The sequence below is a fragment of the Rhipicephalus sanguineus genome, chromosome 10 (assembly GCF_013339695.2).
Source record: "Rhipicephalus sanguineus isolate Rsan-2018 chromosome 10, BIME_Rsan_1.4, whole genome shotgun sequence".
In the NCBI taxonomy this organism is placed as follows: Eukaryota; Metazoa; Arthropoda; class Arachnida; order Ixodida; family Ixodidae; genus Rhipicephalus; species Rhipicephalus sanguineus.
Window position 1 is genome coordinate 30023060 of NC_051185.1, and position 24797 is coordinate 30047856.

At 44.8% G+C, this 24797-nt stretch overlaps 1 protein-coding gene across 1 annotated transcript in view; it reads left to right on the plus strand.

Moving 5' to 3' along the window:
- LOC119407323 (transcription initiation factor TFIID subunit 2) overlaps positions 1–22494 on the plus strand; it is a 54691-nt gene extending 32197 nt beyond the window's left edge. Inside the window, exons 27-33 of the mRNA XM_037674239.2 lie at positions 1085–1189; positions 1885–1999; positions 3205–3282; positions 9827–9952; positions 13302–13520; positions 14464–14638; positions 21265–22494. Of these exons, the coding sequence (XP_037530167.1) occupies positions 1085–1189; positions 1885–1999; positions 3205–3282; positions 9827–9952; positions 13302–13520; positions 14464–14638; positions 21265–21707 (1261 nt within the window). The 3' untranslated portion in view covers positions 21708–22494. The remainder of the gene's footprint in view (positions 1–1084; positions 1190–1884; positions 2000–3204; positions 3283–9826; positions 9953–13301; positions 13521–14463; positions 14639–21264) is intronic.
- Positions 22495–24797: the final 2303 nt, after the last annotated feature.

Below are 24797 nucleotides of genomic sequence, written 5' to 3' on the forward strand. Positions count from 1 at the left end.
AATAATTCATTATATCTGTATTTCTTGCATCAAGTTTTGACTGTATCGTGTCAGTGTGACACTGCATTTTCGTATGCCAACTTTTCCAGTTTCCTGTTCTACTTGTCTCTACGGACTAAAGTGCTTGTTTTCCTAGAGCCACATCTTCTAACAATCCATTCTATGCTCCAATCTTTTCACATTTCCTCATTGGTTCCATCATGGATTAGGTGCCTCACAGGCAATCCGAGTAGGGCGTGTCCGAGCCAAATTCACACTGGTGCAAAATGAATAGGTAATTAAACGAATAATTCGATAAAATGTCCCCACAAGTTTTTTTTTTCTTTTTAATCTTCAGGCACTTCTTAAAAAGTTCATTGAGCTTTCTTGTTGCAGTTTACAAGGCTATGACTATTTTCTACTGGCCAAGCCAGCTCTCAAACCTTTCTTTTTGTTTGTTTCCTTTTCCCGAATTTTGCAGGATGCCCTTTGCATTGCAGTGTAAAGACTTAATTGTTCATCTCCTTTGCTTGTATTTCTTTTCTTTTTTTCGATTCCTAGTGAGAGTGCAGAACCTGCTGTAAACGGTTAAACTTTTACAACAAATTACAATTTTTATGAAGTGTGATTCACCTGTCTCTCACAATATGACTCTAATTCATCAGTGTTTTGATCTTTTTGTGCTTGCACTTTGGTTTGAAACCTAAGATTAGGCCATAAGTGCGAGATGCAGATCTTGCAGATGACATATATAACTATAATCTTTCCACTGGCATTCACTGGGCTGGTAACATTCTGCAGAAGGGAATATTTGTACATTGCTATACTCAGCTACAACTTAACAAAAAAATGTCAGCTTCGCCCACAGCCATCACTATCCCCCCCCCCCAGGAAATTCGCGTAAGTGCTCCATCTGGTAGTGCTCACTCATTTTGGTTGTCTTTCAGAGGTGAAGGGCAGGGCAGACGTTGCGATATTGTGGACGGAGCTGAAATATTTTCTTAGGTTGTAACCGAGTATATGTTGCAGAACCTGATGCTACCATTATGATTATCTGTGATGATAAAGCTGTTCTTCTATTTCTTTCTTTAAAAAAAATGTACAGATTGGCCCTGCTGCTGATGCTAACGCAGAACCCGCCATTCTCGCGGCGCGACGACAGCCCCTTCAACACCGAAGAGCTTGCCGAGAGGCTGTGGAAGCTGATGAGGTGAGCCTGAGAGCTATTGCTCAGTGACTTTATTTTCAATGCCGAATTGTAATATCAATCAGTCAATCAATCGATTAAAAGGCATTTTAGTAAGAGCAAGTATGCAACTGTGCATGGCAAATGGTGCATACAATAGGAGGCCCAGAGGTCAAAGATCAATAGGAGGCCTCCTATAGATCAGTCGGTCACTCACTTAATCAATCAGCCTTATTAATAACAACAACTATGCAAACGCACGTGCTAAATGGTGCATACAGTAGGAGCTCTGAAGATGAAAGACCGATGGGGAACCTCCGTTACTTCAATCAATCAATCAATCAATCAATCAATCAATCAATCAATCAATCAATCAATCAATCAATCAATCAATCAATCAATCAATCAATCAATCTTATTCATAACAACAAGCAAGCAAACACAGGCGGTAAATGGTACATACAGAAGACGTGCCGATGGTCTAAAGACTGGTTGGAACCCTCCTATTCATCAATCAATCAAGCAAGTCAGTATCGGCACAGCCACTACTGTGGATAGCCTTGTAACACTCTGCTCATAACACAGCGACAACATGTAACAAGCCACACTTTGAGAATTGACAATGCGCCTTAACAGTGCACACTGTAATCTCTCGCTGCACGTGTTTGGTATCGACATAAAATTGATTCTGCTCGTCTGTACGTTTTTTTTTATTACAGTTCCGGACTCTCTCACGACTCGCGTCTGCGATGTGCCGTGGTGGACTTGTATTACGTCTTGTACGGAAAGAGCCGGCCGTCGTGCCTGCCGGGACCAGACTCCAACCGCTCATCAGTATGTGTGTGTGTGCTAGTGTTCAAGCAATTTGTCTGCGAATTAAGGTTGCCAACTTTGTCATTGCAGAAATGCTGGCTGCTAGACTGGTTTTTGGGGCGAGGGGATAGAGACGAGACACAGGGGACAGTGCTAGATATGCCATCATCAACCTTGCACTTGAAGGGGTACTGACACGAAAATTTTCAGCTGTTGTTCTTTTTTTGCATCAACTGAAAGGCCCAGTCCTCAAGAGCCTAGGAAATGTACTGGTAAGCTTGAGTGCGTCCTGAAAAACTAATTACAACATGTCATTAAAAGGTAGTTTCTATTCCTACTGTACCTTGACATTATTGCACGGTATGAGCTTCTCATCACGTGCTAGCACAAGATGTCGTGGTGTTTCCTCGACCGCTCTGCTCTGTGGTTCCATTGGTAATGCACAAGAGGCCATTCTGTATATTTTGGTACTTGACGCCATCACAACTAGTCATACCGGTGTGTGAAGTTGCTAGAATAGATATTGTAGCCTGATGTCACGCTAGTGATGATGTCAGTAGGTACGTCATGTAAAAATTGACTTTAATGTCAAAATAAGATATTTTATCAGCATTTACAGAGCTTTCACACTTGCTCAGAGCTGTCTGTATACAGGAGATTTGTATGGCGGAGTAAACTCTGCTTCGAAAATTGGTGTCAATACCCCTTTAAAATAATACACAGGAGGAGGATTGAATTTGGTATTAATTTTATGCACCTAAAAGTAAATGCAACGCTTTCTGTATCACTTCCTTTCAAGGGTCAAGAATTAGGAAGCAACATTATAGTGAAAGCTTCATATGTGATGTTGACACAACAAACTGATTTAATCTCTTCACCACTTTTAGCCAAATTTGTGTTTTCGAGCGAGTGGTTGGTCTTGCTGTTCATACTTTATGTCCACTGATCTTTATTGTGACTCTGTGTTCAATTATTTGCCATGAGTGGCCTGAAAATCAGAAAGTCAGTGGCATTTAAATGGTTGAAGTAGCAACTGACATTATCCGCATAAAAACAGTACTCTTTTTATCTCTTGGTTCAATATACCTATTGTGTCAATGATCAGCAGAGTAAATGATCTGTTGAAATCTTAGTTGGTGGCACAATGCTTGGGCAGTTATCACTGAACAAACTGCATTGCTTTGTTGGATTAGTGCAGGCATGTAGTATGTTCATCCTTTCCGCAGTTGTCTATGGTGCTCAACCTGAAAGAAAAGAAAGCCAAGTTCCAGGCACCTGCAGCCCCTGAGGACGACTTCTTTTCGGTAAGAGACCGCGATACTTGTAGATTGTGTTTCCTGCATGCAACTTGGACATGTATAGGTTAAACAACAGGGTGGATGAGTTGACTTGGTCATTAGTTACGTAATGTCTAAACTGTGTTTGTCTGGACAGTTGGCATTTTGTGAAACAGCGAGTGCCCCCTAGCCTACACTTTCCAAACATCTGTAGGTTGGCTTTCCTGCAAGAATATTTTCCACACGAAACCTCTCGTTCCCACACTCTTGTTCCAGCTCTAAGGGCATTCACCCTTCCACATTCCAGCGAAGGGGCGCAAGCACGACAGAGGCTATTAAAAAATTACTGTGCAAATGTCACGCTTCACAGTAACCCTATGGTGTATAAAGAGAAACCAAAGAAGGAAAGGCAGGGACGAATGTTGAATGCAATAAAATGTTCTGCCCGCTAGTCTATGGTCGAGGCTGTTCGTGTGGAAAACCAACTTGCTCGCGCGTGCGCAGTAACTGTTTTGCAAGGTGTTGCTTTCGTTGTGGTGAAAAACTTGTGCACAACTTCCTAAAGTGTGGAATATGAAGCATTCCGATTTATTCTCGGTGCTGACCAGCGCAAGCTTCCACTTGGAGGTGTTAATGTATTGCCTGTCTGTACCGAACTCCGTTTCCCGGCGGTTTCGATGTAACGAACTACTCGCTGCGCTCCTGTAATGTGTGCTGCCCTCCAGCACTTCGACCGCACTATCGCTTTCGCGAGTCACTACTGTTTCTTCTCGGACGAGAGGACTCGTTCCTGAGGTATTTCTTTAGATTTCGCTGAACGGTAGCTGAATGTTCTCGTAACCACGAGAGGTTGTAGGGAAATAGTATGGCCTCCGAGACGCCCTCCCTCCCGGCGATAAGCAGCGATTGACGAGTTGAGTAAGCGTTCATCCGTATGTCTTTTATCTACAATTGCCGGCTTTCAACTTCCGATTGCGTCGGTTGTAATCGATTAGCGCTGATAAAACGCGCCGCTGGTGTCTTCTCACGCACTCCGAGACTGAGTGTTGGAATAGTATGGCCTTCGAGACGATATCCAATTCAAATTGGCGAGAGACGCGCGATTGATGTGGTGGCGCTAGCTGACATACCGAAGTGCGCGCGCATCACAAGGAGCGCGTGTCTGTCGCTCTATTCGATGCATACAGTTGTGTTTTCGTTTTTCGTGCGATCGCCGGCTCTCCGGAGTTCTTTTACGATTGTGGCCGCGGTGGTCGATCAAGCGCTGATAAAACGAGCCGTCTCGTTTCCTTTTTGGCCGTTTGAACGAAACTCGTTCGGATCGCTCTCGCGTGCGCTTAGGCCTCGCCCGGAGGGCCGCAGTTGGCGGTGGTACGGGAACGCGAACAGTAGCCGCTAGCTATGCGCCGCTCGCACGATCACGCAACAACAGGAAGAGAAGCCAAGCGCGTCGCGCTTACTCCCCTTGGCGCCCTTCCCGTGGTGGAGTTCGCTGATCGCGTGAAGCCCGGCACTACTATCGGCGCGACTCCGAGCGCAGGCCGAGCGCGATTCAGGCGCCGTTGAGAGGCGTAGTATGTGAGCGCGTCGCGCGGTTCGAAAGTGCGATTGTGTCTGCGCCCGACCGCGCTCCTGTAGTCGAGCGCGTTTGTTTTTACTTCGTGATAAATAAGCTCGCCACCGCGCCGTCTTCAAGATGAGCTCGCGACAGCCGCGTCGTAAGACGCTGTCTTTCGAAGAGAAAATCGCCCTCATCAACGCCGTGACCAACCGCAAGGGCAAGAAAAAAGACGTGGCGGCTCGCTTCGGCGTGCGCCCTAGCACACTGTCCACGATACTGAAGCACAAGGACCGCATATTCACCGCCGTCAGCTCGGGCACCAGCGGCTCGCGCAAGAAGCTGCGCACCTCCAACTACCAGGACGTGGAGAAGGCCCTCCTCCGTTGGGTGCTGGACATGCGCACTCGCAACGTGCCGCTGAGCGGCGCCATGCTGCAGGAGAAGGCGCGCGACGTCGCATGCCGCCTGGGCTGCGACGACTTCAAGGCCAGCCCGGGCTGGCTCATGCGCTTCAAGAACCGGCACGCCAGCCTGGCGGGCCTCCGGCGAGGCGAGTGGCTCCCGCTGCCGGACCCGAACGGAACCGCCGCGCTAGAAGACGTGGAAGACGTCCTGGACGCCCTCAGGGACTACCGCACTAGGGACGTCTACGCCGCCCAGGAGACTGCGCTCTTCTACAGCGCGCTGCCGCACGAGACGAGGGCCTACAAGGAAGACCCCTGTGTAGGAGGCTCCCGGAGTGCCCAGCGGCTTACAGTGTTCCTCTGTTCCAACATGGACGGCAGCGACAAGAGGCCCCCACTGGTCGTCGGAAAGAGCGACAGGCCCAAGTGCTTTCGGGGTTCCAAGAGTGTCCCCATCAAGTACGCGTCACACCCAAAGGCCTGGATGACTCCGCTCCTCTTCTGCAACTGGCTGTGTGACTTCAACGCCAGTATGGCTGAGCAGGGCCGCTCGGTGTGCCTCCTGGTCAGCCGGTGTACGGCTCACATCGTCGGGGAGCTCGCCCTGTCCAACGTCCGGCTGTGCTATGTCAGCGCGGACGCACACTCCTCGCTGCCCTGTCCGCTCAACCTGGGCGTCGTGAACAGGCTGAAGTGCGCTTACAGGCAAAGCCTGATCGAGAGGTTCTTGCTGAACATTCGACTCGACCGAGACTTGAACGTCGACCTCTACCAGGCGCTGCAAATGCTAGTCGAAGCGTGGAAGTGCGTGAGGCCCGCGACGATACTGTCTTGTTTCCAGAAGGCCGGCATCGACGCGAAGCCGGATTTGTCCCAGCTGTCTCGCGAGGACATCGAGAATGTCGGGGCGCTTCCTGCAGCGCTGACCAAGTCGTGGCACCTTCTTCACATGTGCGGCTTCGTGCCTGAGAACGTCAGCCTCGGCGACTACGTGTACTGCGACGCTTGGGCCGCTTCGGTGGAGGAAGAAAATGGTGAAGTCATCATCGGTAGTCTTCAGAATGACCTTCTGTTTGAAGATCTTGAGGACCGCGATGGTGTGGTACCGAGAGAACCAAGTTTCAGAGATGTGCTCGAAGCCATCGACCTGTTGCGAGTGCACGCTGGTTCTCGGGAAGAGTTTGACGTGGCCTTCGAAGCAATAGAGCTGTACGAGAGCTGCGTCAAGGCAGTTCTTTGGAAGCAGATACAAGCGGCGGTAATGGTCTTTCCTGTGGTTCCATTATAGCTTAACATTCTTTGGAGGAATTTATACTTTTTTGGGGAATGTTCTTTCTTATCAGGACTTATTTGTAAAGAATGTTAGGTGACACGTTCGTTTACTTTTATTTATTTACTGTACTGCCGTCTCTGTGCGAGACATTGTATGTGTGGGTGCACAGGTTGCTTACATTGGTATAATCAAACATAACACAGTATATGTTAGCGTGCATACTAAACATAATACTATACAAATGTGCAAGCAATGGAAAAGCATGTTACTTATATGTGTAGGTCATAACAAAACAGTATTGTCTAAAAGCATGTGCTGAAGGGTACAAAAGACTAAATAAAATACAAGAGTACACAAGCAGCTCTTATAACTTATCGTACATGTGCTCCTGAAGCAGATTAAGATCTGCGTACTACATGCCTTGCTGAAGCACATCAAAAGTTTATGAATTTGGGACTTTTGCAAAGCTCTCGTAAACGTTGTGACAGTTGCATACAAGTTGTGAATTCATGTATTACATTTCTGCACTTCAGATGCTGCAACGCAAAATGCTTTACCAATCTTTTGACGACATTTGGGAAAAGCAATGAGGCCTATATCAAGATTTTGCTTTCTACAGTGCAGTAAGATTAAACTTCTTTTAAGTTCTGACAGATTTTGTTCCAAGTTCATTCAAGGTTGTCTCGTGAGGTCATCTTTTGCTTTTCACGTGCGTATGAATGGGTAAAGCAGTTGAGATTGATTAGGCACTCCGTTCAAAACATCACTTTCATTAATTTGGCAGCAAAATTTTATTATTGGAAGAGAAAATAAAGGTTAGACTTCCAATTTCTTAATTTCACACCGATACCACAGTGCTTTTATGTCAGTGTTAGGTAAATTTCAGAGTACTTACTAATGTTATGGTGCAGTGAATGTTCTTGAAACTCTGTTTAGATTACATTATCCAACATTGCCTTTTCAAAAAATACCTATGCCCTATCATGCACTGTCAAAATGCATTTTATCAGGGGAGCTTGCTTGAAAATTTCGGAACTACCATGTTGTGTATGTTTCATTCTTGCTTTCCTTTTCGACTTGTAGACACCTTTTGCACACCTCAATAAAATTTTACACCCTTTTGGGTGTATCCTTGCCCCACAACACTAAAGAATAGAGTATTTGGGGAGTGTTTGTGCCACGCAACTGTAATTATCATCTAACTCGCTTGTTTTCCTTGTGTTCTCAGTCAACACTTCCCAGTTGCAAATGGCATGCGTGGTGTCAGCATGACATGTCATTCTTGTTAGGAAAGTGGAAAGAGCCATGTTTTCAAGAAAGTAAACACGAGCAAGCCAGATTATGATTGTTGTCTCATGGCAGAAATACTCCCCAAATGCTCGATTTTTTCTTGGAGTGAAGTATCTATGCATCTCCGAAAACATTTTACTCCGTTTGGGGTATATCTGTGACCCACAACAATCAACACATGCCCAAAAACGTTTTACTCCCTTTGGGGTGCATCTGTGTCACAGCATTAATCTACATACAGTTTGCATCCTTTGGGGCATATCTTTGATGCTCAGCAATAGTGATAATCTACCTTGCGTGCCTTTCCTTGCTTTAACGGCACTTGCCTTACATTCCAGATCATGAACAGCATACACGTCATTATTAGCGTAATCTGGCATTCTCAACAGAAAAGTAGCGTGAAGATGATTATTGTTTGAACACACAATACGCCCCTAAAGGTGTAAATCTTTTTAGAGCATGCAAAGTATGGTTATTGTTGATTAAAGGGCCAGTAAACAGGCTCCGACTTTCTTTTTACACCAGCCCCCAAACAAGCTCGCTAATTCGTATACTAGACCGTGACGATCCCATTTTGCGAATATTACAACGTTGCGTGCAGCGCAGACCATCTGTTTCGAAAAACAATTCCCGCGCCTCTCTCCTACGCTTGTCCAATCCTCCTTGTACGCGCAGTGACAAAATCTTGCCCGTGCGCAACATTTCGTACCACTGAGCTTGTCGATTGGTCCTTTGCACTACGAAACGGCGCCTTGGCCCTGTGGTGACGCAGTTTCGGCCGCGCATTCCGCATTTTCTTATGCTGCCCTCTACCGTTTTGTAAAGCATGAGACTATTGGGACAAGTGGTATTGTCAGAATAAAAGCCTCTGAGATGAAGAGGCATCTCGCTACTTTACCACTAGGGGAACAGTGCATGCCTCGCCAGTGCCTCGCACTTCTCGCATCGCTATGATGTGCTTATGTGGGGGGAAACCTTGCTCGGTCGTTGAATGCGTGCCGATGACATAGTCGCTGACGTCGTGTTACGTTAACGAAGTGGGCGTAGTCGCGACATAGGGCTACGCCTATCCCTCTCCGCTGCGAGGAGGGTGGGAAGGACGAGCGAGAAACCGAAACCAGTCAATGCGGATTGTTCTATACCATGTAACTTCCTTAATACAGCACTTATTTGCAAAGTTCTTGCGGCAGTATGTGCACATTGTACAATTGCGCAGTTATTCCTCCGTTAAAAGTTTCGGACCGCGAGGTTGTTTACTGGCGCTTTGAGAGAAAAGGTACGCCCTAACTGGTGTAAATTGTCTTACACTCTAAGAGAAAACAGAGTATTTGGGGAGTATTTCTGCCACACAACTATAATTGCCATCTGTTTTGGTCGCGTTTCTTTTCTTAAAAACCTGGCTGTCGCCACTTTCCTGTCAAGAATGCTATGTCACGCTCATAGAGTGCACGCCGTTCGTGGCCGGGAAGTGCTGGCGCCGCGGCGATAACACAAGGAAAGTACGTGAGGCAGATGACAATTGTAGTTGTGTGGCAGAAATACTCCCCAAATACTCTTTTCTTTCTTTCTTTTTTAGGCTAAGAGCACAGCTAGAGTGGTGTTCTTTTATATTTTAGAAGCCTTGTTTACCAAGACAGCCAAACCTGTTCTCTTTTCTAGTGTTCCTTTAGACCACTAGTGACGACTGTCATGTGCTGTCCACGCTTTACTTGGCACTAGTCATTGCTTATTATATGTGGCAATGTTTCGACGTTATATTAGCACGTTTCTGACATACCCAAACCTTCTGAGATAGCTTGACGCAGCGGCTGCATTTTCGATGGAGGCGAAAATGTTTGAGGCCCGTGTACTTAGGTTTAGGTGCACGTTAAAGAACACCAGGTGGTCGAAAGTTCCGGAGCCCTCCACTACGGCGTCTCTCATAATCAAATCATGGTTTTGGGACGTTAAACCCCAGATATTATTATTATTATTATTAATGAGATAGCTCGACTCAAGTGATCCTCTGGTTTTCTTGTTTTCCAACCTTTCTTCTTATCTCAGATGAAACTTGAGCAAGGTAGCATTGTGTCCGGCGTTGAGCTCCTGGCCGAGGCGGCCCTCACCGCGACCGAGCGGCTTGACACGCAGGTGATTTTACTGGGGGACGCCGACCACATCAAGACGGAGGTATGTTGTGTCCACCAAGTTGTTAACCCCCCCACGGTGGTCTAGTGGTTACGGTGTTTGGCTCCTGACCCCAATGTCATGGGATCGAAACTTGGCCGCAGCGGCAAAATGCTAGAGGCCCGCATACTTAGATATAGGTGCACGTTAATGAACACCAGATGGTCAAAATTTCCAGAGCCCTCCACTACGGCGCCCTTAATCGTATCATGGTTTGGGGACGTAAAACCCCAACAATTATTATTATTACCGAGTTGTTCGGTGAGAGGGCTGCATTGGACCTCCAGGTTGACTTGGACAGCCAGATTTTGTTGTACTTATTAATCTTATTTATTTATACTTGCCAGTGTGGCCAAGTTGGCATCGTATCAAGCTGCTGAGCACAAGGTCACATACGGTCGAATCCTCAATATAACAAATACAGATATTATAATGAATTTCTGGTTATAGCGAATTGTCGGTTATAACGCAATAAATGAAGAATTGTGTGGCCATTCGTGCAGTGTTACAAATGCAGTAAGCTCTCAGTAAACCAAAATCTCTTGAACGGAACTGCTGCTTGAATGGCACAACTGCTTCTAATATGATTGGTTTCATACTTGAATTCGGCACCCTTGTTCCTGTCTCAGTAAAGTGAACTGTTAAGCAGAACATATTTTCCTGGTTGCCTTCAGGTTTCGTTTAACGAGTCTACTGTATACGTTTATAACAATTTCCGAATACAACGAAGCCATCTTTTGTGTCAGATGCAGCTTTGTTTAATGAGGTTTAACCATAGTCATTCTTGCCTGTGGCAACCAGATCTCGATTATGGCAAAGCGCGAAACTGTCCGTGTGCTACATGTTGGGTGCACGTTGGAAGAACCCAAGCAGGCAGTCAGAGTTAATCTGGGGTCTTCCATTGTGGTGTGCAGTGCTCACGGAATGAAATGCGACAACTGGTATGTGCATGTGCTCTCGATAATCGCATCAGGTCGCTACAAAAGTGGTCACTAAAGGCAATGTTAGCTGTGACGTAAGTGTACGAGTTAATGTCACGCAGTTGCGATGCAAACTAAAGACGATGGAAAAGAAAAGTCTACATGCATTGCTTAGCCCTAAATTGACTAATTCCTCTTCGTGGGCACTGTAACTTGCATACTCGGATTGTGGTTTGCTGTTTAGGAGGTAACGTAATGGGCGCCTTATTAGAGTAATGAAACAAACATCAAGGGAAGAGGCATTCTGGGATGGCAGAAGTTTTATGTCTGCTCATACGAGGCAAATATAGCCGGATACTATCACCAGGCAAGGCTCTGGCTCCGCACCTGTCTTATGTAAGCATGTCATGGTGACAGTGATAAACCCTTGCTGTCAGTTGACAGTATACTGTGATGGTTTTTATTGTCACACCTCTTCCTATCATCACGGAAGAGCTCGAAATGTTGCCAAGTGCAGCCGCAATTATTATGCAGCATATTCAGACAGGCGGGCAATTGGGTGCAATGGCCTGATGCACACTAGTGTTCTTGCACTGCTGATCGCAGGCGTTTTTCGAATATACCTTCCATGTTTGGAAAGGTGAGATCTTTATGTAATTGAAAATGTCGCAGAATGCCATACTCTAAATGGAAAGCGACAAGAAAGCACGTTCCATATGATCATTTAATGCAAATTACGGTTTGCATGAAACATTGAGTTTACTTTACTTGCGAGCATTCTCTGCACCTCTCTCATAGCACAGTACTCACGGATTGAGAAGCAAAAATTTAAGGGCTAAGTAATGCACATACTTTCGTTTACATCTACAGTTCGTGTCATAGTGATGTAATTTTGACTGGAACACTGACATCGTAGCCAACATAGACCTTTAGCGGTAAGATTTACAGCAGCATAGCGTGGTTATCGCGAGCAATTGCTCATAGCAGTCGTTATGCAAAAAAGAATGTTGTTGCGTTTTAATCTGTGAGTACTGTACGTGCAAGGAGGGGAACGATATCAGCCAATAAGAGCTGTGCACTACTTGTCATTCTGAGCACACAATTCCCATCTCCTGCATGTCTCTGAACCACTTTGTTAACCATACACTCTTGTTCGTAAGCCACAGATGTTTAAGGGACATGGGTACTGTGGAAAAGCTGAATTTTTGCAAAGCATTGCACGTAGCGTCCAATTAAAGGTATCAGCCTGTAGTAGCTTTTACGGCCTGCAGGTCGCTCCGCCAATCAGCTACATTTATCCAAGCAGAGATGTACATTTCTCTAGACGTCCACGTCCTGGAAACTTCTGTGGCTAACTGTATGTTAATACTGTATTCAATTTGTTGCTAATTTGCTCATTAAACTTGTTCGTTGCTGATGCCGTTCCCATTGTTGTGGAAGCTGACGGAGGTGCATGCACCGCTTGCTTGCAGTCTTTCACCCACGATTTTTGGATGAAAAAGCTACAATGTTATCAAGCAATAATCTTGCATGCTGGGGCTTTGTGTACCTTACTGCCCTGACTGTTGACTTTTCCCTTTCAATCCAAACTTTTCTAATCAGTCACATGCAATGTACTTGCACTGAATGCACAGCTTCGGGGTTCTTGGTCCGTGTGCTGTTATTTGATGTTGTTTTGCATTTAAAGGTGCTAGATGTAAAGAAGATAGCGATTTCCTCTTGCACACTGAAATGCTGGAGTCAAAGTTGCGCAGCTTTGGCCACTGTTGATCTCTCACTTCTTTTTTTCTTGTCCGGTTTCTGTATTCTGATTTTAGAGCTTCTTGTTGTTGCTTTAGGGTTGGTGCTCGCATGCATGACTGAAGGTCGGACGTCTGCACATCAAACACTTCTGTTTTGTCTGCATGTTTCCAAATGCTCATGCTCCACGTGGATGCACGCTTTCTGTACTGGTTGTCTCGTTGCATGGCCTTGCCGGTTGAAACCTCGAAGTATGCTGTCTCTCCCAGCGTTCCTTTTCCATTTGTTAACCACGCTGCTCGATTGAAGATGGCGGTTTCCCCTTCCATGTTGAAATGCTGGAGACAGAGTGGCGTCTCGGTAAACACCTCTTGGTTCTCACACTTCTCTTTCTTCATTGTCCCTCTTCTATCTTCCCGCTTTTTGCTTACGTCATTGTTGCCTTGGTGTTGGTGCTTGCACGAATGAGTAATACATGAAGGTTGCACTTCTGCCACTTTGCTTCCGGCTACGTGTTTGTGAATGCGAATGCGCACACTCCATACCAAATGCCTCATAGTATGATGGCCTTCCCTACCAAAACCTTTAGAATCCTTCCCTTCCACTCTGTCTGAGAAACATTATTTCTTCCGTTTGCCGATCGCGCTTTTCACTGGCTGCTACACTCGTACCATTCCAACAACCCACCCTAGGAAGAGGCCATTGTGACCACACAGTCGCTAGAAGCCACAGACATCGAGGTTGCTCAGGTGGAGCAAGAAGAGGTGTACATAGGAGCCGACGAACAGCAGCTGCAACACGAGCCGCCAGCCGAGCCAGAGACGGAGCCGGTCGAAGTAGTCGAGCAGCCACACCACGAACCCGAGATGGCTGCTCACTCGGACGTGGAGCACATGGAGGTCGAAGTTGAGGTACTGGATTGATTTGATTAGTTGAATGTCCGTTGAAATTTCTTGGAGTCAACGCAAGACCCCCAAGTCGCATCTCCTCTCGTCTTTGAACCCCTTACCCTCTTTCCTGCTTTTGTTTTGATTTTGTGTTTTCATTCTATATTATTGCAAACCATATGATGAAAGTCATGCCAACAGAGCATCTGACGGAGCTGTTCTTAACATGCTTTTCCTTCGTGGTTCCTCCGTGTTTGTTCTTTCATCTCATTCACTCGCTTACAGTTCTTGCGGTTGTGCTACTTTTGTTTGGCATGTGGTTTTATTGTTTCCCGTGTTCTCTTGTACTTCGTGCGTTTGAAGAATGTTCCGTAAAAGGAGAAACATTCCATGAAGAATGTTACGTATTTGAAGAATGTTCCGATGATGCCAGAAAAGGTGAATAGTTAGTTCTCCGTATGAAACAAACTGCAGGTTAGTTGAATAAGTAGCCAACCTTTCTTTTTCTTATTCCTGTTTCCAAGAAATCCCCCTTTCACGGAAATTATTGTAGAACTTTCTGTTCACAGCACATTGCCAATGACGCGTTTCTGAATTCCTACAATAGCTTTCACCACATGCATTCAGGAGAACCACGGCTTCCGAGATCTCTTTTTTTTTTTTATGTGTATATATACACTGGGTGGGTACAGCCACTGATGTGTGCATTCGGACACCCAGCTAATTATGCCTAATGATAGCTCATGCAAAATAACATAGGAGGCTTTATTTTTTTTCTCTCTCTCTCACTTCATATTGTAGAAAAATGAAAGCGTTTGCTCGGCACTCAGGCAAAGTGTTTTGGTGAGACGTGAGATTGCTTTTATATTTCTAAAACACTTTCTCGGGGCCTTCAGGAAGTGCTTGAAAACCATTAAATCTCCTTCTGCAAAAAAATTCTGCTACAAACACTGCCTTTGTATCCTAGGAGCCGGTAGTTGTGATGCCAGTGCAGGCGCAAACATCGGCGCAGCCGCAGCAAAGGGAGACGTCGCACAGCAGCGCAGAGTCTGGGCCCGTGGCCGTGCCGCTGGTTCCGATTCAGCCGGCCGACATCAACTACTCCGACGACTCGCAGTCCAAGTCACTCCCGGGGCTTACAGGTGAGTGGACGCACATTTTGTTTTTCCAACACGGAATTTCTCGTCAAGAGAGTGGGCGTGCAAACATGAACACAAGAGAGAAGTCAAGACACCACAAAAAACGACTCACAACTGGAAAAAAAAAAACTTGGAGGAGGCTTGAGCTTCGCTTTTCAAGAGTAGAACGCGACACTGTAATCGGACTGTGTTCGTATCGCCTTCCCATTCGCTAGCCTGGCTTCGCCTCTCGCTGGACACCTAAACCGTGCCGTAAGGAAAGCCAAAGTGTGGACACCCTCCGGCTCCTATATACATGCATGCGGCGCAATGAAACATAGTGGAGTGAGCGTGCCCATGGGCCCTTTGCGCCATCTCACGGGTGATAGCCAAGCCTCTGCCACACTGAAGCATCTGTGAAATGTGCGTACCACCGACGATAAATGGTGTATTTCTGCAAAACTGCTCTTTAACGCTATCGCGCTAAAAGGCGCACAGTGGCGGAAAAGAAAGTAGGCGCGAAAACTTATCTGTGCATGCCCAGGCAAGAGGCGATGCCTATCAATCCGGCACACATAGGGGTCTACGTGAAAGGTAACCGTTCATGCGTTTGATTTCTTCTCTACGCAGATTAATTGATGGTTGTCTCATGCATGCTCTACCACTGTTATCAATGTTCCATGCCTCAAGCGTAAGACGCGATTCTTCATTCCTGTGCATGTACAAAACTGCGCATTCATCGAATTACAGTGTGCATTTACACTCTCGACAATGTAAAGATAGATTAGGTGGTGAGCCTCTGGTTACCGATCTCTTATGTTCCAATAATCTTTGGTTAACACAGCGGCTCGTCTGTCCTACGTAGAAACGTCCACAGCTAAATGAATTTGTTTCATGAGCGCTTAAAGGGCCCCTAAACCACGCAGAGGTCGAAATTAAGTTGTGGTGTTGCAGTTGTGCACGAGTCTACAGCGAATGCTGGCGGAGTTGCATGCGCTTTCTCCTTTCGTTCTTTTCTTCGCTAGGCTGCGTTCGTCGGCTCGTCTATCCACCTCCCCGAGTGTCCTTCGTCAGCTTCCGAGGTGGAAACGCAAGAAGTGCACGCATATGCTAGCAGAAAACAGGCACTTGTTCGCCCACTGACAGCGTCTCTTGCTCGCGACGTCACCTAATCATACAAATGACTTCATGACGGCTGTTGTTGATATAGAAAAGGCACGGAGAGGAGCAGGCGAGCGTCTGTTGGTGGTTTAGAGGCCCTTTGAGGAGATACTGAGGCAAATAACAATCTCGGGCGAACTTGTAGAATAATAGTTAATGTCTGAAACCTAAATATTACTATGATCATTAATAGCACTTGAGTGTAGGACTTGACTTGCAAATAAGTGTAAGACCTGACACTGCAGTGCATTGTAATGTGGAATAAAATGCTAGCTCTGAATTTCTATCTGATTGAGGAGTAGAGGAGATGAAAAATCATCTCTTGAAGAGTCCTGTTGGTAGAGTGAACAAGACTATTTACTGGATATACCGAATTATTCCCAATATAGAACGGTGCTAACGTCTCTTTTGAAACATGTGCGGTTGTTGTTGGGCAGGCCTTAAAGGGGTACTGACACGAAAATTTTCAGTTGGCATTTTTTAGCGTCAAATGAAAGGCCAAGCCCTCAAGAGCCTAGAAAAGGTAGCGCTAAGCGCGAGTGCACCCTGGAAAAGTAATTACAGTATGTTTTTAAAAGCTAGTTTCGGTTCCTACTGTACCCTGACGTCACAACATGGTATGAGATTTCCATCACGTGCTTGCACAATTTATGGTGACGTTTCCACGGCGGCTACGCACCGTGGCTCCGTTGGTGATGCACAAGCGGTTATTTTGAATGTTTTGGTGACGCACAAGCGGCCATCTTGAAAGTTTTGGTAGCTGACATCATCACAACTAGCCAGACTGCTGCGTGAAGTCACCAGAATTAGTACTGTAGCCTGACGTCAAGCTAGCGTCGATGTCGGTAGGTGCACCATGGAAAAATTGACCTTATTATCGAAATAAAATATGTTATCAACGTTTGCTGAGCTTCACACTTGCTCAGAGCCGTCTTTGCATACAGGAGATTTGTATGGCAGAGTAAAGTTGCCTTCGGAAAAAAGGTGTCAGTACCCCTTCAAAGGGAGCCAGACCTCAAGTTAAAGGTAGCCATTCCATTTAAGGGAAGATGCTGGTCTTTTTTAAAAAAAGATTTAATTATTATCATATACGAGTGAAATTGTCGAGCAAAGTATATTTTAACCTGCAAGAAGCAGATGTGCAATCCATTTTCTCGTATCTGTAGTAGTTTTCGAGGTATCTAATATATTATGAAAAATTTATATATCACCATATGCTAGAACAATCGGAGATCACAACTAGACCATCACTGTAAATTTAGCTGTATTCTTGTACTAGTTATTGCCATGTCTAGTATGGCGGTTGGGAACCCCCAGAATTTTATTAGTTGTATCACCAAACAAAAAATTTTGTCATGAAAAGATATTATAATTTATCACTTTGATTGTGCAGTTGGAGCTGATAAGCTTTAAGGGCAACAACAATCATTGAAAATAACAAGATAATGTGGGCAACAGCGCAGCACATAGCAGAAAAGCGCTTCTTTCTGAGGCGTGCTTGGCAGCGAAAACAGTCATGAAGCTGACTTTAGCGCGTAATAACAAAATAAGTATTCATCAGAATGCATTATTATTGTAGCAATAAATTCTCTCAAAAGTCTAGATTGCAAAAAAAAAAAATGTTTCAAGCAGTCGATTTTTTGGCGATATCTTGGTCCAGAAGACCTGTGTGTCTATCCTTAATCTTATCACCAAATTTGTAGCGAAGAACAGAAGTGATGTTACGAATAGAGTGTTTTATTATTGAACAATAAATAATGTCATTTTGAATAAAGACATTAAATAGAGTAAAGAGCACATTTTTGTCCTCTTGGCTTGCCTTGATGCAACGGGTACATTGCAAATGAATAAATTATGAAATGTTCAATGCACAAACACATAGGTTATCTAGAATAGGCAAAAGTTCTCTTTGAAGCCATACAACAAACTTGATTGGTAGAATTGCTGTAAGAGCAGTGCTGCTTCATTATGTTGCGAATGTCCACCCTTGTCAAGTTCATACCAAGGAGATGTAAAAAATGACTTGGGCAGGTGGGGGAGAAGTCAAAGAATATAATAGAGAGACATTGAAAAATCCTGTTACAGTGCTGCTTGAACAAGTGTTAGCCATATCATTTGCCTAATTCACAAATGTGCTTTACAATGGTGCCATTTTCACGTCTCATTCATCCATAAGGTGGATAAATGCATTAATAATTTCTTGAATGTTCATGAGCAACTTGTCCCGTTCATTGCAGCACGGTGGTGGGGTCACACTGAAGCTCGTGATTTTGTAATATAAATGTATAAAAAATCGCGCTGCGCATTTACTTGAAATATGCACAAGGCGCCGTTTTTTTTTCTTTCCAGAAAAAAAAAAAGGTAAGAAATGCGGATTTCGCGAATTCACCGCTTTCAGGTCCTTTGCTGGGCCAGTTTAGGATAACCACCATTTGCAGCAGAGAACATGAGACGTCCACGAGCCAAAACTGTGCGACTTTATTTTATCCACGTTATTAACCCTTTCAGTGACAAATTAAGTACTATTTTAATGTAAGCAACCGGTTTTTAAATTTTGAGATGTGCATGATCATGGTAGTCCAAAAAGATGAAAAAAAATCTTTGCTCACATTTTTCAATGAAGAGTAATTAATGTCCAAATTAATTAAATGAATAATTATTATTTAATAATATTTCCATTATTTTTACTTAATTTAATACCTAAACAGTTCTTTGGATGGGATAGCGTAATGCACAATAGCCAACATTCCAATTTTCGACTCAAAACTAAAATAAATGCCCTATCTCTGCATGGTGACAGAAGAAGCTGCCTCAGTGAAATGCGCGAACAGCGTAATTTCTTTGTTCACACGTGACCTCACTTTGTTGTATGTACCAGGTTGGCACCATATGCAGAACAGATGCTAAATATGAGCTCTTGAAAAAGAACAGTGCTTTCTTTTTACCAGGTGCTTGCTGAGTGACCTAGAAGATTGATGATTCCAATTGGGATCACTGGGCCTTAAAGCGTTAAGCGTAAGAGCATACAGCGTTGAAAAAGAGGAGAAGAGCCATTTGCCTTTGTTATTTAGTAGCTGCCGACATTTCCCGCGAAAACTTCGTTAGCATCCATTCACGAATGTCACAGCAACTGCTGATCGTTAATTGATGTCATTAAAACAAAAACACAGTGCCTGGGAATTGTGAGGATGGTTGGAAAGGGCGGCGGTTGACACCTCGGTCATTGTCATTTGCTTCACATTAGTTAGAGCATTAATCACTGTCAGTGTGTGCACAGTACTATAGTGGTGACGGTAATAATAATAGTAATAGTTTTCAGAGTACAATAGCAGTAATAGTTTTGTACCCCCTTTGTATCATTTGTGATGAATTGAATAGACAAGTTTAGGGTTACGCAATGACATTTAGTGCCTGACATCAGCTTCTTTCAGTGCATGACATTTCTTTTTATTTTTGCACACATGCGTGATGGATGTTAGCTGTTCTTTTTCTATTTCTTGTGTGCCCTATTTTTCTTTCTTTTGCTTCTTTCTCGCGCGTGATTCACATGATATATGTGACACTTCACGCTTTTGTGTGTGTGGCATATGTTTTTTTTATATGCGCATTTGTAGCTTTCATGCGCACTTCCTTTATTGGTATTGACATTTTTCTCTCGTTTGGAATTTACACCGCGTTCAGTGCACGCAACGTCACCTGGTTTCACAATTGTGTCGTTGCCTTTAATTGCAAGCTTTTTTAACACAATGCAACACATTTTGCCGATGGTAAGCTCGCATTCACAGTTTGGAGCGTACTGTGAATTGGAACCGGAAAATGACAGAAATTTGTAAGGTGGAAAGGATCACAGGATGAGTGGCATATAATGACAAACTTTTTGAGAACTGTTCTACAGTTATGTTCGCATGATTGACCGAAACTTCCCACTGCCATGATAATACAGGAGGAATCAAATGCATTGCATTAGCTATAGCTTGAGTGCAGGTTTTAATTTTTCAGTCCATTTGAGTTAGGAGAAAGGATATTTTCTATCAGTGTGTGTATGCTGTCGTGTAACTTGCTGCGTTCATTTACCATTTTTCGCAACAGACGTATTTTTCAAGCAACTGGATGATTGCTTTCCAGGTTTTCCGCACATGAAATAGTTTATGTTCTCGTATTTGATGCTCCTGTAGAATCTTCTCTCGCATAGTTTGCATTCTTTAAACTTGGCGAAACTTGCCAAGTAATTGAAAAATTCCTAGTCTGTTTCACACGCTGTTTCAATGTTCCGGAGAATGCAAGAAATGCGAAGAGACTCAACATTTTATGGGGCAAAATTAATTAGGGCCTGTTTAAGGCCCTAATTAATACCTCTGTATGTGTTCTGGTTGCACAGAACCTTTAGTTCTGTTTTGGTTACATTTCGTTCGCCTCCAGATAATTTGGACAAAAGACTGCGATTCCTGGCAGGTTGGCATGCTCTGGTTACTCCTGCGGTGGTGCATGGGTGCGAGTTGTGGACATAGCAGAAATACGAAAAGAATAAATAAATAAATAAATAAATAAATAAATAAAGAATCTACATTCTTTCGAGTTGTGGTGTCAGCATAGTTTTTAGGATCCTAAAAACTGCGAAACGAATCTACATCTCGTTCGCGAAGAAGAGTTCAAATCAGAGGTCCTGAAATTAAAAGCTTTTCTTATTTTGTTCACGGTTAAAATGGAGCATGAATCGATGCTAGCCAAAGCGAAGGAAAGAGGAAATGAGGTCAATCTCGCACGACACGGTTAGACAGTATTCTCCATGCCACTGGCAAAACGCCTCAGCAAGCTTTAAGAACTTGTAGTAAATACACTGAAGCCTCGATATAACGAATTATCAGTTATAATGTAGTAAATTAAGAATAGTCTTGTCCTAGATGCAGTTTTATGAAGGTATTTATTACGAATTTTCAGTTACAACGTAGCTCACTGGTAGAGCATCGGATTAGTTATTCGAAGGTCGCAGGTTCGGTCCGTGCCGGCGGCAAGTTATCTTTTCGTCCACTTTACTTTCTTCACATCTACATCATAATTACTGCGAATAACATCCCCTATACTTTGCTTGGCTTTCTTGTCCGTTAGTTATAATTAATGTTGTGTCTAGCAGGGAAGAACGAGCCCTTAAAATTCCCCTTCCCTGTTCAGTTATAACGAAGTTATTTTCATGTCAGATGTGACTTTGTCATAATGAGGTACGAGTGTACATCTAACTCGTGTTCTTAACATCAAGGCATGATCAGGAGTCATCAGTGACTCTCCGTTACTTGACAAGAGCAGCCATATGAATGCTTATGGTAAAAAACAGTGCAAAAACAACAGACGAACACAGACACAAGCAGTGCTCATTGGTCTTTCTGTGTTCATCTGTTGTTTTTGCACTGTTTTTTTATGATCATGAACAAACAATTCACCCGAATTACCACCCATAAGAACGCAAATAACTAAAGCAGTATTTTCACTCGCAGGTGCCTCGACCCACCACCAGCCGACCGGCTTTGACTCCAGCATGTTCAAGATGGGCACTCCACTTCCTGAAATTTCACAGCCACAAGCCGTACCCCAGGCGGACGTCACTGTGCCGGCTCCTCCTTACCCATCCGCTGTCACGGTGCCTGTGGGCGTGTTTTCCCTGTCCGTCACACCGTCGACGTCACTTGGTGGGGTTTCGTCCGCAACGGGCGGCGAAGCGGACGACGCCGGCGGCGCTGTCAGCGTCAGCTCCAAGGTGCATAAGGACAAGAAGAAGAAGAAGAAGAAAGACAAGAAACACAAGCACAAACACAAGCACCGCAGCCACGACCGACTGCTGGAGAAAGAGCGCTTCTACAGCTCGGGCGGCAGCACCAACCAGTCGCCGGCGCCATTCGGAGGCGGCGCGTCAAGCAGTCCTCAACACGAGATTATTTGAGTGCTGCTCTGTGCATTTAGAATGGGAGCCCGCTGTTAATGTTTATGATGTACAGCTATGCCTTTTACCTGCGAACTTTTTTAAGGAGTCCGGGAGGGTCATAGCAAGCAAGTTCATGAGTGTGTGGTGACAGAGTGGAAGGACGGAACTGTTTTCGGTCTTATTCCGGCGGTTGTTGATTCCTTAAAATGAATGCTTGTTTGTGCGTGGTACGGGATAGTGGCTTCATCATCACGTCCTTCAGCCTTCAAGCACAGGATGATCGTTTTGTGCTCAAGTGGTGGCGAACTTCAAGCTGTCGTAGCCTGCAGCATTGAATGTGCGATCAGTTGCCGTAATGGCGGGCAATGCTCGTAGAGCGTGGCAACCAGCGCGGCAATGGCAAGACACAATACGAGGTCTTGCAACACCTCCAAGCGAAGGCGGAATGCAAACTTTGCGGTACTTGACCATCCGAGCGTACAAGTGAAACAGATTGCAAGCGTATTGATTCGTGTAGCCCGTTGCTGCGAAGAATTCTTTCGCTGCTAGGGGTTTCGTGAAAGCAAGTGGCTTCAGTCACAGACGTGTAAAATGACCCTCAGGGCACGATCCGGCCTGCGAGTGTGCGTAAATGGTCTGTGGTAAAAAGACGTTTTGCTGACATTTTGTTTGGTGTGGATGGCTAGATTGTTACACTAGTGTGTTGCCTCGAGCGGGAAACGAAAGTCTCGAAGATGTGTAAAATAAATCAGTTGTGCAAGTCCGTCAAATTGGGAACCTTCCGGAAAAGACGTTCACCAGAAATCACAAAGAAAATGGTAAGTTCTTCAGATAACGCTCCAACCCCTCTGAAAAAGGAATGGTGCTTGGCGATTTCCTGAACGCGTTGCCACGTAAAAATTTTCTGCAAAAGATGTTGTAGCAGTGCATGTACAGCTCTGAAGAAAAAACTTGTCTTGCAGTAAGCATTTGGAAAAAAAATATCTAGAAGAACTGATGTTAGCCTTTGGATAGCTATTCAACACACATCTCTTGCCAGCACTATTAATTGGAGTGCTATGCGTGTGTACCAGCGCTAATACTTTTTCTATACATGTTCCGTATATTCTCGGTTCATTAAATCTCATCAACAATTATAGGAACAATTGCAATGCCTATTGTCGTGAGTAATGTGCTGCCCAAAATATCCTGTTTTCTTCACACCTTGCATGTAGCTTCTAACTCTTGTTACGCACAGCCCACATTGCAGGAAACGTTTGCATTCACACTTTTTTTTAGCATACTTGTGCTTCTTATAGTAGAAAGCTTGCTGAGAAGAAAGAACAATGGACAAGTCAGAAATGTGCAAAGCCCAAAGGCTCTCGTGAATATAAGTGTTATTGGGGAGCATCTGTTGCAGCTCTCCGATTTGTCATTCCAAATATTGTTCAGAAGTGTGGACACTATTCGGAACCCAACAAAGAAGCTTTGACTGTTCTGACCAAACAGTGCTTCAATGAGAATTTGAAGACTACGAAGAGTAACTGCAAAGTTCTGTCGGTGACCTTTGTTACATTCGCAGCACGAATCCAAATGTGGCAGAAGTTTAGGGGAAGATGGAACCTTGAAGAAGCAAAAAATTCCTGAACATGGTGTGTCACTGGAGCCAACGTTTCGACAAAGCGGTCTTCGCCTTCTAGTTGAGCCTTGAAGAAGGACGAGACTGCTTGTCGAAATGGCCTCAGCGACACCCTGTGTTTAAGAATTTCTCATCCATTCGCAGCGTGAAGTACTCGCGGATGCACAGCTCTACAAGGAGGATTGCCACTATTGTCTGCCACTACAAGTCCTACATCGCCGAACAAGGATTAGAAAAACGCACTGCTCAGGTTTGTAAGGGTTTTATCAAAAGACACCTCGTTAACGAAAACTTATAAACACGATGCTCATGCTCCGCGTACCAGAACATGGATAACAGTGCTTTCAATCTGCGAGAGATGTGCTCAGAGATGACAAATACTTTGCCCAATAGCAGTTTTCCTAACAGACGACATCGTGTCCGGGACAGGAAGAACATTTATTCATATCGGGGCTTGGAATGGTTAGACTTCACTGATGTCGCCTTCGGACAACGGCACAATCGCAGTGCCGTAAGGTCGTTATCCGCCATTATGCGCGATGGGTGACGTAAGGAACGGAATCGAAGGAAAAGAATCGTTACAAAATAGCGGCTCGGCAACGCGGCCCCCTGGCTGTAGGGCAGTAGGACTATTTATTCAAAACAATGTGGCGCTGGCGTGAAACGCGACCAGCCAATCAGGAGCGCGCTCGTGCCGATCACGCGTGTCCCTCCGCGTCGTCTGCTCAAAACCGAACACCGGACCTTTCAGTCGTACCGCAGCATTGGACATTTTTTTTTTTTTTTCACGGTACTGACAACTAGCATCCGATACACAAGGGAAATTAGACGCTGCACAGTCGAAAAAGCGCAGTCTAATGTCTGGTACGTAGAGCACGGCCTAGGTGTTAGCGTGTTCAAAACGGAGAGGACAAATTAAACGCGGAAGCATTCACGCGCTAATGCAAATATTTCAATGAGAAACACGATCAGTGAGAAACCGAGCCCTCTAAGCTGCCATGATAAGCAACCGGCAAAGACTAGCAGTTAAATATCACCAGAAAAACAAGTCCTGTCATCACCGCAAGATATGAAACACTGCAACAGTTCGCGGCTCAGGGCTTACTTGCCTTTTACAAAATTCTCTACACAAGGCTTCGCCGATATATTTACAGTCAGCGGATGTGGGGACGAGAGCAACACCAGTGCATATCACAGTCGATTCCATCCACAAGCGAAACATTTGCCTAGAAGTGATCAGGGCGCGCGCATAGAGCCACGCGCACACATAAACAAAGCACGGTGCTCGAAGCGAAACTAGTTCACGAGAAAAGAAAATATAGGGATCCAGTTTTGTAGGTTCCATGCGACACGTTTCACAGCTGTTCGCATATGCTGACAGGTTATTCCGTAGTTTTGAACACAACCGAAAGGAAACCAGCGCCGGTGGATCAGTCCGTTGTAGACGGAAATAGGATGTAGGGAACGTTTCGAATAAACATTTCTTAACC